The 15,286-nt window shown below is 42.2% G+C and overlaps 1 protein-coding gene across 5 annotated transcripts in view; it reads left to right on the forward strand.

Moving 5' to 3' along the window:
- Window positions 1–454: 454 nt before the first annotated feature.
- Window positions 455–15,286, forward strand: part of AFF2 (ALF transcription elongation factor 2) — a 400,790-nt gene continuing 385,958 nt past the window's right edge. The window contains exon 1 of one of the 5 annotated variants that reach the window (XM_090061622.1): window positions 455–1,154. In XM_090061622.1, the coding sequence (XP_089917748.1) occupies window positions 1,108–1,154 (47 nt within the window). In that variant the 5' untranslated portion in view covers window positions 455–1,107. The remainder of the gene's footprint in view (window positions 1,155–15,286) is intronic. The other 4 variants (XM_090061620.1, XM_090061623.1, XM_090061624.1 and 1 more) reach the window with 4 other exon arrangements.

Below are 15,286 nucleotides of genomic sequence, written 5' to 3' on the forward strand. Positions count from 1 at the left end.
AAAAGTCTGTCTTCCATGTCAGTTTTCAGCAGTGCCTGGTTTTGTCTCAGCCCCACCTGCCCATTAATACCTGTCCAGCTCCCTGAGCCAGGCCAGCCCCATGCCTCACCAGTGCCTCCCTTGGACTTCTTCCTGACTTGTTTCCAGGTTCGCAGGAGCCTCTCGTGACACATTACAGAGAACCTCTTCTTCCCGGTCTCGGAGACCAGCTGGGACACTGGTATTAGACCTTTTTTTTTTTTAACTTTATGTATCCCAGGCCAAATTAGCCAAAACTAATCCCAAATCCAAGAGTCCAGAACCATAAGCAGCCCTTCTCCCACCCCCATCTGGGGCTTCAGATGTTCCCAAAACCTCTGGCAGGCATCCCACTTGCAGGCCCAAGCCTGGAGGCCTGGGGTGTGGATGCCCCCGAGTTTTGCTTGCCCTCAGCCCTAAGGCCCCAGGGCCACGTCTCCCATTTCACAGACGTTAGGGCTGGAAGGGACCGCACAAGACCATCCATGAAGTGGGCTGAAAGCCACGACCTTCCCAGTCCAGCAGCAGAGTGGGAGGCCGGGCAGGTCTCTCCCCACGCGAGGCGTGCGGCCTTCCCCGGCCTCCGCAGCCGCAGCCTTTCCCTCGCCCGGCCTCGCTTGATCAAGCCCAGTTCGCGCCCCCTTTCCCTGTCACAAAACTTCCCGGGGCGGGAAAGCGCCTTCCTGAGGGAGAGCCGAGCAACCAGGCCCCAACCGCCCCTCCTGGCGCGGCGGGTTTCACCACAGGAGGAGCCCGGGGGCTGTCGGGACCGGCGTGGGGCGGCTCTGCCAGATCCTGGAGACGATCATGTGCTGGCTCCATGTCGTGGCTTCTGGCTGCCCAGGCTCCTCCCCTCGTGCCGTGTGTGATGCTGCCGCTGCCGCTGCTGCTGCCGTGCCTGCCTCTCCCAGCCAGGCAGCCAGCTCGGCTGCTGGCGGCGGCGGCGGCGGCGGCTTCTCCCTCCCTCCCTCCCGCTGCGGGCGCCTCCAGCCCGGCTCGGGGCAGGGGGGGCAAGTCACCTAATGCAATCCCTGCACTTCTAGCCGGGCTGGGGAGGGCGGGGGCACCCCTTCTTTGAGTCTCATCGGTATGGATCTATTCGACTTTTTCAGGGACTGGGACTTGGAGCAGCAGTGGTAGGTTTTAACGTTAATTTTAATTTTTTTTTATTTATTTTTTTTGGTTCTTCCATCTTCTTTCCTCTCTCCCTTTGTTCCGTGGACCCCGCTCCTCTGTCTGGAAACCCCGCTTTTTTTTTTTTTTTTTTTGGTCGGGGGGGGATGTGCCACGCGTGTCCATCCTGGGCATGGACTTTCTCCGCTTGCTGCGAGTTTCCCCCCGCGAGGCATCGCCGGGCACGGCCGCTGGCTCCGCTCTGCCGGGCAGGGCGCCTGCGGTGCGGGGGGAAAGTTGGGGAGGCGGGCGGCGGGGTGCACCGCTTTGGGAAGGGGGGTGTAGCCACCATCCAGAGCGGGGTGCAAGGGTGATCTGGGCACTGATTGTCATGCGGGGGGGGGGTCTGCCATGTGTCAAGCTGCATGTTGGAAGATGTTTCCAAACCTCTGTTGCTCGTGGCGTGGTTCAGATATGAAGGCTTCAAGTTTCAAGCCTTGGTGGGGGTGTCGGGGTGGCGTTTTGCTGTTCTAGGAGGCAAGGTAAAGCCTCGTTGAAGTTAGGCTTGGAAGTGGAAAGATCAAGTCGCCAGGATCTTATCGCACCAGATCTGACACTTGGGGGCGGGGGGAGCAGAAAGTAGGACTTGAGGGTTTTATGGCTTTGCAAGTGAGTAGACACCTGGGAAGGACGGACGGGGTGGCAGATGTGGCTGAAATATTGTGAACTTGTTGCCAAAAAAAAAAAAGGGGGGGGGGATGCTGAGGCATTTTGCAAAGCTGGGGGAGTAGCAGAAAGTTGGTCTGGGGGCAGGTCTTGAACTTGTGTGGCTTGGCATGGGCTGGTAATAAAGCGGTGTTTGCTTGTTCTGGTGCAGTTCATCTTTCATTGTACTTCTCCGGCTAGCAATTGGTGGTGATTTTTTTTTTTTTCCATGTGTGGAGGACTTCGGCTATTGATGACGGGGTCTTAAATGTCTGCGCAGTCGGCCAACAAGGAAAAAAGAATCAGATCCTGTGTGTTTTGTCAGTCCTAATCTCTAAATGCCACCCAGATTATATAAAAGTGTGCGTGTGCACTGCTTATTTTGCAGAAGGCTTCACTTTACTTCGCTGATAATTTAAGCAATGCCTGTGCAAAAAGATCATGTATTTAGTTAATAACTATCGTTTTGCCAAACATACTGTAGCTGCTCTGGTTGCAAATCCAAGATAATCAGAACCCAAATACCTGTCAGGGCCTATTTTATAGCAATTTAGAGGAAATCCTTGGAACAATAAATTACACTGTATCAATATTCATCTGTAAGAGGCTGTTTTGGATTTCCTGATGTGTTTTATCAGCTCTGCGTAAACCTTTGCCTTACAGCTTTTAATAACCATGCTGTTGTTATTTAAAAGTAATAATCACAATAAAATTAGGGCTCAATTAAATATTATGCTTCTGCACACTATCTTTACTCTGCTACACTAATTTATTTTCCAGACAACTGATAAGCACTGTATTACTACTCAAATAGTATTTGCATACAATTTGCTTAATTTATGGTGTGGGTAACATCATTAATTTAATAGAAGCTGTTACAACTGAATATGTGGGTGTAGTTCAGATACTAAGCACATTACAGGTATTGAGTTTTTAACATATGTTTAATAACTTATTCTTATCTGACTATAGTCTTACATACATTTGGTGATGTGTGTCACAAAGAGCAAAGCACTTGTGCCTCTGCTTTTGTATAAAATATTTGTATATTGCTGCTTGTTCTCCAAATGTCATTCACTTGGTTTCTTACAGTGAAAATTATTGTTTTAAAGGAAATCTAATGTTCTTGGCTCATTGGATCCTAAAACATGTTTTACTCTTATGATTGTGCTTGTTTCTAAGCAGTCGCTATCTGGAGAAACTCAGTATATTATAGATAATATACTGTGCATGTATGTATTTGTACATGCCTATATGCACACACAAACACATGTGCATGCATACACACACATTTTTTACACACATGCACGCAGAGTAATTGGTTCATTATTATGCAAAAATGTGCACAGTGGGATTTCTGTGTGTGTGTGTGGGTACCCGCAACTCCTATATACGTATACATAATTATATTAACAGTATTGAGTATTTGAAATTGTATGTTATTGCATGTCTTACTCATGCAAGTAGTTCTTTTGCATGTCTTACTCATGCAAGTAGTTCTTTTGCATGAATAAGGAAAGTATAACTGGCCCATCAGTATATTATATACAACTTGTACACCACATAGCTGTGTCCAGTGGCATATAGAAAAAGTTCTGTTCATACAGACAATAAGCTACCTACCTAATATGTATATACTAGAAAAAGACATTACTGTATGTGTGTTCATATGTTTTGAAGTCATGCTTCTCCTTCACTGTATTTTTTTAAGTTTGCCTTTCCTAAAGATATATTTAATAAACATTTATATGGCAAATAGGGACCTAGTCTTGCATTCCTTAGACATCTAAAGTTTCCATTGATCTCAGTTAGAGTTTTGAGTCCAAAAGAAAGCAAATTTAGGCCCACGGGGGGTGGGTGTGTGGGTGTGTGTGTGTGTGTGTTATCTAGGTACACAAGCTCAGATTACAAATATGACAAAAACATTAGCTTTAATGCAGGAAATATAGAGATTGACAGTAGTTTAAATGAGCCTGTTCCCAAGTAGCATGCATGGACAGTGCAAAGGTGATTCTTATGGCTATCCCCTTTGCAAAAGCAACTTCCACAAGGATTTGGAGGAGCCCAGAAAAATGCCGTTTTTTATTGTTCCTCTCTGGGAGGTATGTCTCTGTGTGGGCTTCTCTTTGCCCCCTCTATTAGGACGTCAAAGCTGTAATGTTTGCTGCTACTGGGCATGTTTTTAAAGTCATTTGTAGCATAATCAGGGGGAGCTTTACCTGGATACAAACTCTAGAATTGGGGGTTTCATTTTTGACGATTAGGAGGAATTGCAGTAGCCCAGTAGTTAGGGATTTCAGGGCAGTTTACAACTGTTGCAGCGTGTCTTATTTTTTTCAAATAGGGACGCTGGGGGGTGAGGGGAGTTAGCGAGATGTGCACTGGAAGGGCATAGATGTCCCAGAGGACATATCCCAGCTCTCAGATACTGCAGAGGATACTGTAGCTGGGTCTAAACTCTGGCCTAGATTAAAGCTAAAGTCCACTAAGATTCCTGGATGAATAGGCAACATTCACTTGGGTTTGCATTTACTAGGAGGCATTCAATGAGAGGAAAAGGAAGGGAGATGGGTATAGCGAAAAGCTTGAATGCCTGTGTGTACCAAGGAGACCACTTGCTGTTAAAAATCAAATTTCATCTTTTAAATCACTTTCCATGCTTGTCTGTGGTAACCAAGTAAATGAAATCTCGAACTATCCTGGGACCATGTGGCTAGATTTGAACCTGCTTACTGAAGAAGGTGATGCCATTAATCAACATCTAGGAAACAAAAAAACCCAGCATCCCTTCCCCCTCCCCCCCCAACCCCTGTACAACTCCAGAATATATAGCCCTTGCATAATACAATCAAAAAAAGCAAGGAAATACATTGATGATATATTTATTGTCATTGCTATTAATACTTGTGAAGTCTTGGAAAAAGTAGCAATGAGATGGGAGAAAGCATCCTAGAAGGAAAATGCACGGCCAGGTATATAAAATAAAACCTGGCAAAGGGATGTAAAATCAGCAGGTAACGTTGTGACGATAGCTGCGTGGTTCTGATAAGGGAAGACTTCACACTGCAGAGAAACGAACCTCTTGTTTTTACCTTTTTATAAGACGTATTGCAAGTAGCCTAATTACAGCAAAACCAGCAAACTGCCAGTTATACAGGAAGAGGCTTAAACTCACTAAACTGTTATATAAATAGCAAGTTCAAAGGTCTGTTTGTGGCTGACAAAGCTGAGAACAGGCCATCTGTGGGCCAGGTTTCTCTCCTGTATGAATGCAAAAACATACTGCATGCCACAGCAGCATGCACTTTTAACATATTTCCTCAACCTGGAGGGGGTGATCCTGCTCTCCAGACAAAGGTGAACTGTTTCAGTTCCAGGCTGTGTTTTTTTTTTTTTTCCACCCCCCCCCTTTTTTTTTGTTGCCATGTGCTGCTGCAGAAGACCTTCTCAGTTACTGTTCTTTACACAGAGGTCTTTAATAGCTTGTTAAATGAAAAGTCTTCTGAACGTTGAAACAGTGTTGTGTTTCTGATGGGAATGTGTGAAATGGAGTAGATAGACCCTTTGTGAATTGGGGTGAATTTTATGGGAGTCTGAACAGAAAAAATTTAAATACTGCATGGAATGTACCGGCTTTGATATTTTTCCCCCCTCTTCTTTCTCTCCCCCCTCCCCCTTCTTCTATTAAAAAAAAAATGAAGTTGAACTGCAGTAATGTTTTGGATCATTGTTGCAGGCATCCCAAAGTAATGACTTGGAAACGTTTTGCTTTTGCTTTGCTTTTAAAATGCAAGTAGATGAAGGCTGGAGCTGTTGGTTGGTGGGTGAAGGGGATTAGAAGCTGTCAAAACAAGCAGCTGAGAGAGACCAAAATATGCCTGGGGCCAAATCCTGCCCTCAAGTACATCCTGACTTCTGAAATGTTGTCCTGGTTTATAGGTGTAAATCAGAGGAGAGTTCCGGCCTGTATAAACATTAAACTTGTATCCATTTGATGAGGCAAAATGATGATCTTATGTAAGAAATCAGTTTAACAACATCTGAATTGTTTAGCTAATGATTCATTCAAGAATTTAATGACTTTTTAAAATATACAAATCAGAAGGGAGAATAGCCCTTCAGACATGATTCAGCCATTCCAGAGCCAAAAAGAACTCCAAAGCTTTTAAACACTTTGTGTATGTATGCAGATTATATTGTTAGGGTTTGGGGTTGGTGCTTTTTTTTTTAAATAAAGATGACTTTATAAGCCTTTCTAATGGGATCAGTCAAATAGTCTCTTCCTGCTGTTGCTGTGACAAGAATGTCACTTCAACCTGAAATTTAAATAAATCATTTGATTGGAAAATACGACATTTAGCAAAGTATTCATTTAAATAAACACACAGTATGATCTATAAAATATAAACTGACGTTCTCGATCTCTCTCTTTTTTTTCTTTTTTTTTTTTTGACATCTCAGGATGGTTACGTTGCTGTTCAGTCTTTTGGGTAGCGTATTGATTGCAGTTCTTTCATCTAATAGGACAGATTTTGTTCTCGTTTAAGTGAATAGTGAAACTCTCATCAGCCTATAGGTGGGACGGGAATTTGGCCCTAGGCTTAACAACTGCACTTGAGTGCTAAGTCAACAAGGTGAATGGACATGGGCTTAACTTTAAGCACATGAGTAATTCTACTGAACGTATGTGCTTAAAATAAGGCACATGTATAAGAGCCTGAGTTGCAGCCTCGGGGATTCTCAAACCAGTTCCACTGACCGATGAAAGATCCAGTTTTTGTGTTTGACACTTATTGAAGAAAACTGCTGGGTTTTGCTTGGTAGTAATTCTTTGCTTGAGTTATATTACTTGTTGTCCGTGATTGCAGAAATGATTGGCAGTCAGAAACAATGCAAATGTTAAACCTGTAAATTGAACTGCTTTTTACAATGGAATGACTTAGAATGGCTAGAACAACCTCGTCACATAAGTGCTAAAATCTGGGAATTTGATATAGTGTAGTGAACATAGAATAAATGTTTAGGTATAGGCTTTGAAAGATTGGTTTGATTTATATGTGACTTCATTACAGTACTACAGTTTCTGTGTGCACAGCATTTTGGGATTCAGTGTTGAAGTCCTCATTAGATGTGTATAGTTGACACTGGAACCGCCCTGGGACTGCTGGAGGCCATGGAGGTGCTCCCAACTGCTATTAGTGGGCACTGGATTAGACCTTATTATTCCCAAGAATCAGACTTTAGGAAATGTGGATCAACTTTCTAAGGCCCAGGTTCAGGAAGACACTTCAGCATGAGCCTGGCTCCAGATATGTGAAAAGCCCCCTTAAAATCAATGCTGAAGGTTTTGCAATGCAAATTTAGAACATTAAAAAAAACACCCCAGTCTTCTCTTGGCTGTTGTTTCAAAAGTACTGGTTATAAAACCAAACCAGTGCAAATCCTTTGAGAGCAGGCTTCCAGGAATGATGAAAAGTAGAAATCTGAATGTCTTAAAAATGTCTGCATGTTCAACGAAGGAGGGAAAGTTAATTCAATAGCATGTTAAATTAGCCTAACCTCCTACTCCCAAACTTCTTAGAAAATAGTTATAGTTTCAAAGCAGTGACCTGAAGAGAAAGGTGCTTTAAACCGTATCTTATTCAAAAATGGTCTGCATTGGTGCCAGGCAATCAAAACAGTTGTTTAAATTGTCTTAATATCTCCTGGCTATGAACTCTCTGACCCTAATGATCTGCTGACTAATGGGGAAATATGGAGATAAAAGGATGACATAAAATAGGAGGAGGAATGGTAATGCGGGATCACATGTCAGCAGGATTTTAAATGCTGTTTCAAACAACGTCTAATGCTAGGGTTAGCTACCTAAAGCTTCTTACCAGGAGTAAAAAAGCACCACATTGTTAAGCCTGAGTTTCTTAACCAAGTTGGTGAGTAATTATGCAGAGCCTGTGTCTGCTCTGGAAAACAGGGTGACGGTGCACCAGTCTACAGGCACTTCAAACTATAGCATTTAACACTGCAAATTGCCCACCCATGTCTATGGTTTTTTTGTTAACTGTGCTCAGCAAACAGGCTTACAGGGCTGGGCTCCTTGGGCTGCAAAGCAATGTGGCATTGAGATAAGGGAGAGAACCCAAACTTCTTCCAGTGAACTTCCCAACTAGTAGGAACTATGTTTTATCTTGACGAGGCTATTTTTCAAACTCCGACAGAGCAGCTCCACACCATAAATTATTATGACTGTTAAACAAAGGCCTGGCCGCTAGCCCCTTCTTCTGTAAAACTTGACATCACATTTTTAATGAGATTTTATATACGTGATCAAAGCACGACGAGCTGCACTCTACTGAAAGGCAGAAGTGCTCTCACTTGTTGAAAAATCTTCCCTATATGGGACTCGAGCCGCCGGTCCGCGTGTCGTATTTTAAAACTCACCTCGGAGTCTGTATTACACGTGATTTGAAATGGAATAGATTGGTACCGTCCTCCATCCCGTGTAAAAGCTAGGATCCGATTTCGGGCACGGGTGATACAGACTATGGGAAAGCATCATGCACTGTACCCAGCGTATCCACCCTGCTTAATGAGCAGCAAAGGTCAGTGCTTCAAACAGAGCCTGACTCAGGTGCTGCAACGGTAGCTGGCAGTTATACTGAGGTGTGAATATGCCACTCTAATTATATGTTTTTAAAAGGGACAAGTGTTAAAAACCAGCAAAGGAAAGGGAATGAGATAGAGAACCGTGTTTAAAAACCATTCAATTGTGCCTCTGGCAAACATTATTATAGCAATTTATATATATGGATGTGGGTGTACGTGGTACTGCAGAGTAAACTCCCTGGTGCTCTGGTGCTTTGAACACTAGCTTAACCTGTTAACATTCACTGCTGACCACGGTGGTTATTACTCGTGGAAGGCATCACTTCACCCAGGAGGGAGTGGGTTCAGGATCAAGCCCTCTCTTAACTAGTTTCCTCAGGTGTCATTCAAAATACAGACAATTCCCAAATGACAGTCAAGGCCTTACTGGGTTGGTAATCTAAAGGCAGGAGTGGGTCCTGAATGCCGGGTTAGGAGGATACAAAACATGGCGACGGGTGGGAAGACTAGAAGCATCACGACAGTGGGAGCTGGTTCTGACACGAGATGTTGTTTAGGCTCAAGACAGGCTATCTCTAGCCCCGCTTCAGAATATAAAGACCCCCAACCTGAGATGACAGTTTGAACGCTGGCTGTGTTTGGTTTTATTTGGCACAGTAATCCTATTTTGAGATTGTCTTGTTAGACAGTATGGTCAATGTAGGGTATTGTTTTACTGACCAGAACAAAATAACAGTAGGGAAAGCAAATACACAACTTGAGAATTAGATTCATTTAAAGATAAAACAGGAAACAAAGTCTACTGAGGTGGGAGTTTGCCATTGATTTAAGAGACTTCTGCCACGAGGGGAATGGAGATTTGACAATAATGTGGCTGTTGTGTGTTTCTTTGCTGCTTCCATGCATCCCTTATATATATATATATATATATATATATATGTATAGACAGACAGACAGATCGATCTATCTATCTATCTATAAGATATAGATATCTAGATATATCTATATATATAACTGGAAATGGGATACTCAAGATTTCCAGAACTAAGTAGAGGTTAAAACGTTGATTTTGGAGATACTGGTTAAACGGACTTGATTTGTAGAGCATGAGTGTTCAGTACTTCTAGAAATTTGGCCCAGCCTCCTCCCCTTGAGATGTCTCAAATTGCATACACAAAACCCAGTGCAACCAAAATCAGTGGTCACTTAGGAATCTTGCCTGCAATTTTTAATACTGTGAAAGGCAAGGATTTTTTTTTTTTACCAGCTGCATAGTTGGGATAGAATTGGACAAGCTTTTGATTGCAAGAGATTCTTCCTTAGCTTTAGAAAGCTTGTCTAATGCTATCCCAACCATGCAGTCGGCCAATAAAAGCGATCACCCTAAGAAATCCTTGCTTCCTACATAATTCTTGGGCCCTCATGGCTACGACATCACTCTAAAGCTACCATTTTCAGTACTAGGATTTTCTTTTTCAGTTTCTTATTATGGAACATTAAAAAATATTTTTCGTGGCATTTCCTGTGAGAAGTTATGATGAGGAATGAGTTTGCTCATCTGTAGGTGTTTTAAGAACAGCACTGGTAGATCCAGATCAAGTTTCCATGGGTGTCATTTGGTTGATTGTGGGGTGAGTGGATCAGGCCCTTGAGCTGATGGTGAGTGGGAAGGTATACTGTGCAAATGCTAAGTTGAAGGTTTTCATTGATCTCCTCTGTGTGACTGGACAATGGAAACTGGAGCTTATATTTACTCCCAAAGCTGCCCTTTGATTTTCATGGCTTTTATGTTTCAGGGTACTCTTCAAGGCCCATTTGTTTGAACTGGCCTTTGAAAAGGAGTAGGTGAATTGAGACATTGATGGATGTTTGGGGATGGCAGTGTTTGAGGATGTGCTGTGGGCTGGTGGAGAGGATGAGCTGATCATCTTGCATTCTGCTTTTGTCATTTAAGTAATTGGCAGGGGGCTCAAGAGATTCTAGGAGGATGTTTTGTAGGGATGCTGAATCTAAATTTAGATCTCTCTCTCTCTCTCTTCCTGTGTGTGGGGACAGATATTGGTGAATGTGGTCTGGGCTCTGTTTCTGACCCTAACACCAACCAGCTTTGTGACCTTGGGAACAAGGCTTTTTCTTTCTGCCTGATTTTCCTCATCTCTAAAATGAGAATACTATTTGCCACCTTTATGGGGCACTTGAAGACCAATGAATAAGAGGTACAATGGAAAGGCAAAGTGGACTGTTGTTTTTGGCTTGGATGTTCAGTTTTTCATTTTTATGCAAGACATTTGTGAGGCATTTCTGGGTGTATGTCCTTCTCGGAGTGTGCTTCATTCTAGTTTTCCTCTCCAGAACAGGCTTCCTATGATTGCGTCTTGTAGGGTGTTAGAAAGTCTGTTGATATAAATGTTCCCTGGTGCATCTACTGCATAGAGATATTACACTTTGAGGCAATGATCCTTGGTGCATTTACTGCATTGAGATGTTGCACTTTGCGGGTACGTGAAGGGTGGCTTTCTGGCTAGGAATGTAGACCAGGAAGCAGGAAATCTGGGTGATTTCATAACCTTGGGGCCTGAGATCTTGCTTCAAAATGGGACTAATAATACCTAGATTTCTGTACTAGTGGATCCTAAAGTTCCTTTATAACACAGGCCAATTCCATTACCACTGATTTTGCAAGTAGGGAAACTGAGGCACAGAGAGAGGACATGACTTGCTCAAGGTCACCCAGGAGGGCAGTGGTGGAGAAGTCAATCAACGATAGGGCTCATGAGTTCCAGCCCAGTAGGCCATGCTGATAAATTGTACCTCCTTCCTGCACAGCGGTGTCAACTGGGCACGTATATAAAGTAGGAGCCTACAGTGGCGGGAACATATAGTTGCCTACATCAGCTATCAGTGGCAATGCAGGCTAGGAGCATGTGCGTAAGGAAGAGCACGCAGCATATGTAATACAAGTGTGGCCTATATCTTTTGACCAGTTCTAAACTAGACAGCAAAGGGCTGCCGTAGCTGTTGGCAGGTATGCCCAGGAATACTATAACCACACTTTTTCAGTAGCATTGTCATTTTCCGAGCCAGCTACCTTTCCAAGAGACTGCTGTTTTGTTGGTTAACCTAGGGCATAGGTTTTCCTCACATATATTATTAAGCTAAACATATTTTCTATTTATACGACAGGAGGACGTGCATTACTGCATTGTATTTAGCAAGCACTAGGAAGAATGTGTCTTTATAATATGAAGAATATAGAAACTGCACCTTATGTACTGCACATGCATACGGTATTAGGGAGGCTTCCCCCAGAAGTTTCTAAGAAGCAAGTGATTCTCTGGTCTTTGGACGGGGGTACAAACACAGGAGCAAGCAGTTTTTCAAAGACATGATTTTATAGTTTGGGTCTGAAGTTGAAAGCTAAGATGGGCTTTTAGCAAATGAAATGCATTTGGCAGAACCAAATATTATAGCTTTAAGGCAATTGGAGAGACCAGTAGTGGTAGAACAGTCATTTCCCCAGTCCCTGGTTATAACTGGATTTGGATCAGTGGCGTTATGGTAAGGGACTAATTCAAAGGATCCTGGCTTCATTGGACTTTGGATTAGACCCAGAAATTATAGGCACTGTTGAATCCCTCCCACGGGACAGTCAAGTTCCTGCCACTCCCCTTCCTGTCCCTGCATCCACCCCTTACATGACGCAGTTGAAAGCTTTCTTGCCTTGGAAGAGAGTTCCTAAAAGGCCCTAGTAGTGGTGGCTATATGGCCATTTCCCCATTTGTGCCATTTTCATTAAGCCCTTCTCTCACTGAGCCTTCCCTGTCCTGGGCCATAGGCGAGAAGGCAGTCCTACAGTAGAGGTGTCAGACCTGTTAGTTCATTGTTTGTAGTCATGATTGTGCAGCACCTAGCACTGTCAGCTACTAAGCCATGAGTAGATAGGCAGCCGTTGATTCTCTGGATCATGTTGTACATGTAAGAGGCCTAGTCTGGTGCCTGCTGAATCAAGCCCGTAGTTGCTATAATAAGGCATCAGGGCAAACCGGGTAACATAATAAATATCAGTTAATTTGACTATCACTTCACTAGGGCCTCACTCATTCAACATTACCCTGGCAAAACTCCCACTGTAGTACGCCAGGAATTTTGTCCACGTAAGGGCTGTGGAGGACTCCCATAGTCCATCACAAGCACAGAGGCAGCCAACAAAGCGGAGAGGACCCTGCATAAATTATGCAGCTAGAACAAGCACAGCAATAGTATAGCTGAAAAAATATATTACAGCTCCATCAGTAACCCTGCACTCAAAATGATTCTTTATTGTAAATCCATAAATGAAGTGCATTTTGTCAGCTGCATTGCAGTCAATACATCAGAATTATTCTAGATTTTATAACAATCCTCACTTATGTAGACTTGCACCACCTGAATGTCAATTCAACTGCAAATGATAAAAGGTCGCACATAAAAATATTGAGGCAGCCCGGAGTGTTTGGTTAAGATTAACATCTTTCTAAGTAATTATAATGTAACGTCAATATGCACTCTAATGTCTAGAGAAAGAAAAGGACATAAATGATACAGTTCTGTTGTACCAGTCCTTTGTAAACAATTAACTGTTACTCATATATCTGAAGCAAAGGATAGAGAATTGATAAACCTATTCCAAAGGGCTTGAAAAGTTAAAGTGAATTCTAAATGTAGATTAGTAGCAAACGATGACAGCCAAGCCAGCATTACCTCAGTTGATTAATTTATAAGGATACTGGTCAATGATTTTAACCAACAGCTATGCATAGCAGAATCCTAATGGGATCTGTCTGTTAAGATTATATAAAGTAAAGCATTTGATTTATTTCATAGTTTTCTAAAGCTCCACTTTAACTTCATACAAATAATGCATTAGTCACACTGGATAAAATGGTGTATTGAATAAAGTTGTGATTTTGTCTGCTTCTCATAATCTGATTTTTATAAAGGATTAAATCTGTTTTAGTAGTTTATTCATACCATAAAAGAGATTGTTGGTGGAATGAAATCTTTACATCTGCCACTTTCTCTCTCATTAGAAAAGACAGTAACATAAAGTCCCTCATTTCCTTCCAGTTTGCTTTATCCCCAAGTGTGTCTGTGTCTATGTCTCCTGTACATTTGTGTATTATGAAGAAGCTGCATCTTCTCAAACCTGTGCTTAAGGTTACACCACTATTTCCAGTTTCAGGGATTTATATCTCCCGGAGATGGTAAAAATTCATTTCAGACTAAAACCTGGCAAGGAAAGTATGCACCCAGCAGTGAATGAGGGATGCATGCGGGTAGTCTTTCAAAACAGTATTTTTGACATTTGCTAACTTGCCCACCGTTCTCTGCCCATTACAAGGGATGCCTTTGTCTAGAACTGAATAGGAAGTGCTTCAAAACAGTCCCCTTCCGCATCAGGATGAACCCTAAAGTTTTTAGAATCTCTTTTTCCAAAGGGAGAGACAAACATAGACCTTCCTCTTCCCAGAGCAGCCTGTAACTCGTTAATTAGGGCAAATTCGTGGAATGTGGGAGACCCTGGGGTATGTCAGCAGCCTTGTCTGATTCAGAGTTAAACTGGGATTTTTCACTTCCTACAGAAAAGTTTTAGTTTCGACAAATCAATATTTTTTTCTGACCAGAAACCGTTTTGTTAGAGAATTCTTGATCAGCTGTAGATCTGTCGTGTCTCCTCTCCATTTTGTCCAAAGTTTTAATTAGGACCTTGTAAAAAGTGAAGACGTGACACTAGTCAGCCATGTCATGTTTCTGCTGATCGTCTCATCAAAGATGAGCTAATTAGAAGTTGTCTTTCCAAGAGTATTGCTCAGAGGTTCTTTATCACTCATCTCCATTGACTTCTTGTAACGCCCAATGTCAAAGTTTCAAGTTTAAGTGTTTTAAGAAGCTGAAATATTAAAAGAGATGATAGATTGTTTTTCTTTAAATGGTATTTGTTGAGCTCAAATTACTAGGATAAGGAAACTCTTTTTTTTTTTTTTTCCTTCAAGGAGTGCCTCTATGACCTTTCATCTACAATATGGACAGGATTAGTGTGTTTGTGTGTGTCCTCTCACTCATTTCAACAGGTTTAAGTATAGACATATGCATACAGGTATTTATAGAATAAACCTGTCATATGCACAAATACAAATTTGCACGTGCGTACTAGATGATTGGCATATGTGAAGTTGAAATGTTGCACTTGTGTATATGTGTAATAAGGAGGAGGATAGGGTTTAAGAGGTATGAAGGAGATGTAATGTAGTGGTATACATTTTTATCACAAGGCCACTTACAAGAACAAGAAAGCCCTGGTTCAGAAGATATTCAAGAACTTGCATAAATTTAAGTATGAATATTCCCATTTATTTCAATGGCAATGCTCCACATTCTTGAAATTAAGCATATGCTGAAGTTCCTTCCTGAATTAGGGCCAAACAGGACGAGACTGTTTGGGCAAGGTGTATTACCTGTGTGAGCTTAAAAGTAAATTCTCAGTCATGACTTAATTGTCTGGCTGCTGTCCAAAATCACACTGTTTAATTTAAATGGCTAGGGGTTTTTGTTTTTATTAAATAAAGTACTTGATGGAGAGTTATTGATATCCAGTGCAGTTCTGCTGAAGGAACGTTAGTATATTTAACTGTGCATTTTATTGCTTTAAAAAAAACCCCATGCATCCAATGATGCTGCTATTATGACTGGTTGGGAGTTTTTACTGATCCCTTAAAAAGTTAACCTTTTGTAGGCCCATTATATGCATATCCCACACTTTTAGAGCTACTCGTCTCTTCATGTCTTATTTAAACCTATAAAACACTGG

Source organism: Crocodylus siamensis, chromosome 8 (genome assembly GCF_052110815.1).
Source record: "Crocodylus siamensis isolate JL-2025a chromosome 8, ASM5211081v1, whole genome shotgun sequence".
NCBI lineage: Eukaryota > Metazoa > Chordata > Crocodylia > Crocodylidae > Crocodylus > Crocodylus siamensis.